General features: G+C 47.1%; 1 protein-coding gene across 1 annotated transcript; it reads left to right on the top strand.

Annotated features, from left to right (window-relative positions):
* The first annotated feature begins 420 nt into the window (after positions 1–420).
* Positions 421–2,199, top strand: LOC123175670 (noroxomaritidine synthase 2-like). The gene has a single exon (XM_044590264.1). The coding sequence runs from the start codon at positions 482–484 to the stop codon at positions 2,021–2,023; it is 1,542 nt and encodes a 513-aa protein (XP_044446199.1). The 5' UTR covers positions 421–481; the 3' UTR covers positions 2,024–2,199.
* The last annotated feature ends 1,331 nt before the right edge of the window (positions 2,200–3,530 follow it).

The raw sequence follows: 3,530 nt of genomic DNA on the forward strand, positions 1-3,530 counted from the left end.
ATGACCGGGGGCCGGGTACGCGTGATGTACTAGATAGTGATATGTGAAACCGAATTAATCAAAGACAGTGTCTTCTAAACCAAGGCCTTGTGGATCTTCACGATACATACATCATACTCCACTGATTATGACAGTGTCTTCTAAACCTTAGTTAATGCAGCATGGGATTAAGCACACGAAAATGGATTAGGCATTCTGGATACATATCAAGGATTGCCAGCATATAGTTAAGCAACTCTCATCGTTGACTCTATTAATGCATACATCGAACCAACTGCCAGCGCTAAACCTCCCACACATTTACTACAGTACAATTTTTCGGATTTTGTGCCCGAGCATTAACTAATAAACACAGAGGACTCATGGCTGCTGCATGCATGCCACCGAGGGAAACTTCTCACTATATAAATGGAGCCACCGCCATGTTCATGCAGCATATATACACCCAAAGTAAAAGCATCTCCCCACACCACTGATAACAATGTCGATCTCGTTCTCGCAAGAGCTGCTCATCTCCACACTCGCCATCATTCTTCTTCCCCTGATGTTGTACCTCAGGTCTAGCAGATCAAAGAACCCATCAGTGCTCCCCATAAACTGGCCAATAGTGGGGGTGTTCCCTTACCTTATCGCCAACTTCCACAACCTGCACGACTACCTCGCCGTCGTCCTCGCCGGATCAGGCCACAACTTCAGGGCGCACGGCCCGCCTGGGACCGGGTTGCGGTTCTTCATCACATGCGAACCGGCCAACGTCCGGCACATCTTCACGACGAACCATGCAAACTTCCCCAAGGGCGCGGAGTTCGCCGCCATCTTTGACATCGCGGGTGGCAGCTTCTTCACCACCGAAGGCGAGCCCTGGCGTCGGCAGCGCGCAAGAGCCCAGAGAGTCTTGAGCAACCCACGGTTGCTTGCCTGTATGACCGCTTGCTGCCGCGACAAGGTGGAGAACGGCCTCCTCCCGGTGCTCATGCACATGGCGAGCACCGGGACCACGTTCGACCTGCAAGATTTGACAATAAGGCTCGTGCTCGACATGACCGCCACGCCTCTCTTTGGCGTGGACCCAGGCCTCCTGTCCTCGGACATGCCGCCCATGGACGCCGCGGTCGCCATGGACACGGTCATGGAGGTGGCCTTGTTCCGGCACATCGTGCCGACCTCTGGTTGGAAGGTGATGAGGCGGCTAAACATCGGCCCGGAAAGGAAGCTCGCCGCAGCACACACGGTTCTACGAGGGTTCATTGAGGAGATGATGGAGAGGAGGAAGAGGAAGGAACATGCTGGTAATGAGGGAGCTCCTTCCGTGGACATCCTGTCTTCCTACATCGACGATCCAGACTACCAGCAGAACGATGGCTTGCTCCATGCGACGCTCATCAACTACATGATCGCCGGGAGGGACACGATCGGCACAGCTTTGACATGGGTCTTCTACAACCTCGCCCAGAACCCTCATGTCGTGTCGTTCATCCGCCACGAACTATCACCCATCGCATCACAGAAAGCAGCCACAGGCGCCAACAATAGCAGCACGATGGTGATCTTTGAACCGGAGGAGACAAAATCTCTCGTCTACATGAGAGCCGCCATACACGAGTCTCTCAGGTTGCACCCCCCGGTCCCCATCGAGCGTAAGACGGCGGTCGCCCACGACGTGATGCCGAGTGGCCATGTGGTACACGCCGGTGACACCTTATTAATTTCTCTCCACTCCATGGGGAGAATGGAAGGCGTGTGGGGGAAAGACTGCCGGGAGTATAACCCGGATAGATGGCTCTCAGAGGATGGCAAGAAACTGCGGTACGTGCCGTCTTACAAATTTTTGTCATTCAGCTCGGGCCCGAGGCTGTGCCTTGGCAAGGACGTCTCATTCATGCAGATGAATACTATTGTTGCGGCAATGGTGTGGAACTTTGATGTGGAAGTGGTTGAAGGGCAGAGAGTCCAGCCGAAGATGTCTTGTGTGCTGCAGATGAAAAATGGACTCATGGTGAAGTTGAAGAAGCGAGAAATGTAACCTTTGGTCTCTTTTTCTTATCTGCAATTGTATCTTGCGTGAGTCTTTCGCGTTCGGGACCTCAGGGTATTTGTATGTGTACTGTTGTATGATTTATTTTTCTGTCAATATAATGTTATATGAATAAAAATAGAGTGAGGATTTGGTGTCCACTAGGTGTGGCGCCCCTCGATTCAGAAGCGTTGGATCTGTATCGTGCGATGCGCTCCTCGTTCTGCAATAAGAGTATGCTAAGACAATGTGGTTATATAAATGATCTGGTAGGATTGTACGAAATGGCATGAATATGGTACATCGATGGATAGCGGATAGGAGATGGAAAAAGTAGTGCTAGGCTGCAGCAATGAATAACATCATCATATGGAAAAAAATATCATTGGAGGAAAGAAAAACAAGAACAAGGAAAAGTTTCATCACCAGAGAGAATAACCCGTACATGGATGCACGTGAGATCTTATTTAAAACACGTAAATGAAAACTAGTGTTTTTTTAGGAAAACTGATATTGGTTTGCTGTACTGTAGGAGGAGGAGGAAGACAAAACTTAAGAGGTATGCATCCTATCTACGACCACCAGCACGTATCATAGTTTTAAAAACTAGACCAGACCGGCGGTCCGACCGGAAAAACCATGGACCAGCATCTTGCATGGTTTTTTAAGTTGTACCGGTCTTTTAGTAAAAACCAGAAAGTATTTTAAAAGGTGCATCAACGAGGAATGAAACAGCTAACCTTTAGGAAAGGCATGCTAAAGGCCCAATAAGCAACTAGGCTAATAACAATTTGTAATTATTAATGATATGCATCCAATATTATGTGTATTCATTTGATGTGAGATCAAAATTTTGAGAAAATACATTTAATATTTTGGGTTTTGGTCGCAAATGAACCAATGAACTGATGGCCCGACCAATAAAAATCTTAACCAACAAAACCTCACCAGTTCGGTTTATAAAACTATGACACCTATCCGTCTGTCTCACTGTTCTGCTGACCAAAGCGCTAATGAGCACATACTGGCTTTTTTTTTAGCCTGAGCACGGCTAGTCGTTCGATGGAGAATAAGAAATTGACGGTGGATCTTGCCATGGGCCAATGCCACCCAGGTCACCTGAATACCCGATGATTCCCTATGATTATGCATAAAATAAATAACTTGGTACATACACAATGACGGAATGACTCAACTTATCATATATAGAGGGAAATAGCCGTGCCTTATTATTTCTATTACTTGTTTAAGATGCAAGCCTCTTGTAATAGTTAACAAAGGAACACAATCCATTGTGATATAGAAATTATTAATCAATACATAATCATCAGACTGCGTAGTAATCCTGTCGGTCCTTACATTTGAAGACACGGCCCTGGAAAATGCTCCCTTCTTTTTTATTTACCACTATAGGAATCGACGAGTTTGTTGAGTGCACTTTATTGGGCACTCAGCAAACACACAACTTTACGGAGTGTGGTTGTAAAACACTCGGTAAAAATAGACACTCGGCATA

This window comes from Triticum aestivum, unplaced genomic scaffold (genome assembly GCF_018294505.1).
Source record: "Triticum aestivum cultivar Chinese Spring unplaced genomic scaffold, IWGSC CS RefSeq v2.1 scaffold79340, whole genome shotgun sequence".
NCBI classification, from domain to species: domain Eukaryota; kingdom Viridiplantae; phylum Streptophyta; class Magnoliopsida; order Poales; family Poaceae; genus Triticum; species Triticum aestivum.

Coding starts and splice junctions, on each gene's coding strand:
- LOC123175670 (XM_044590264.1), top strand. CDS start 482: ATGTCGATCTCGTTCTCGCAAGAGCTGCTCATCTCCACACTCGCCATC.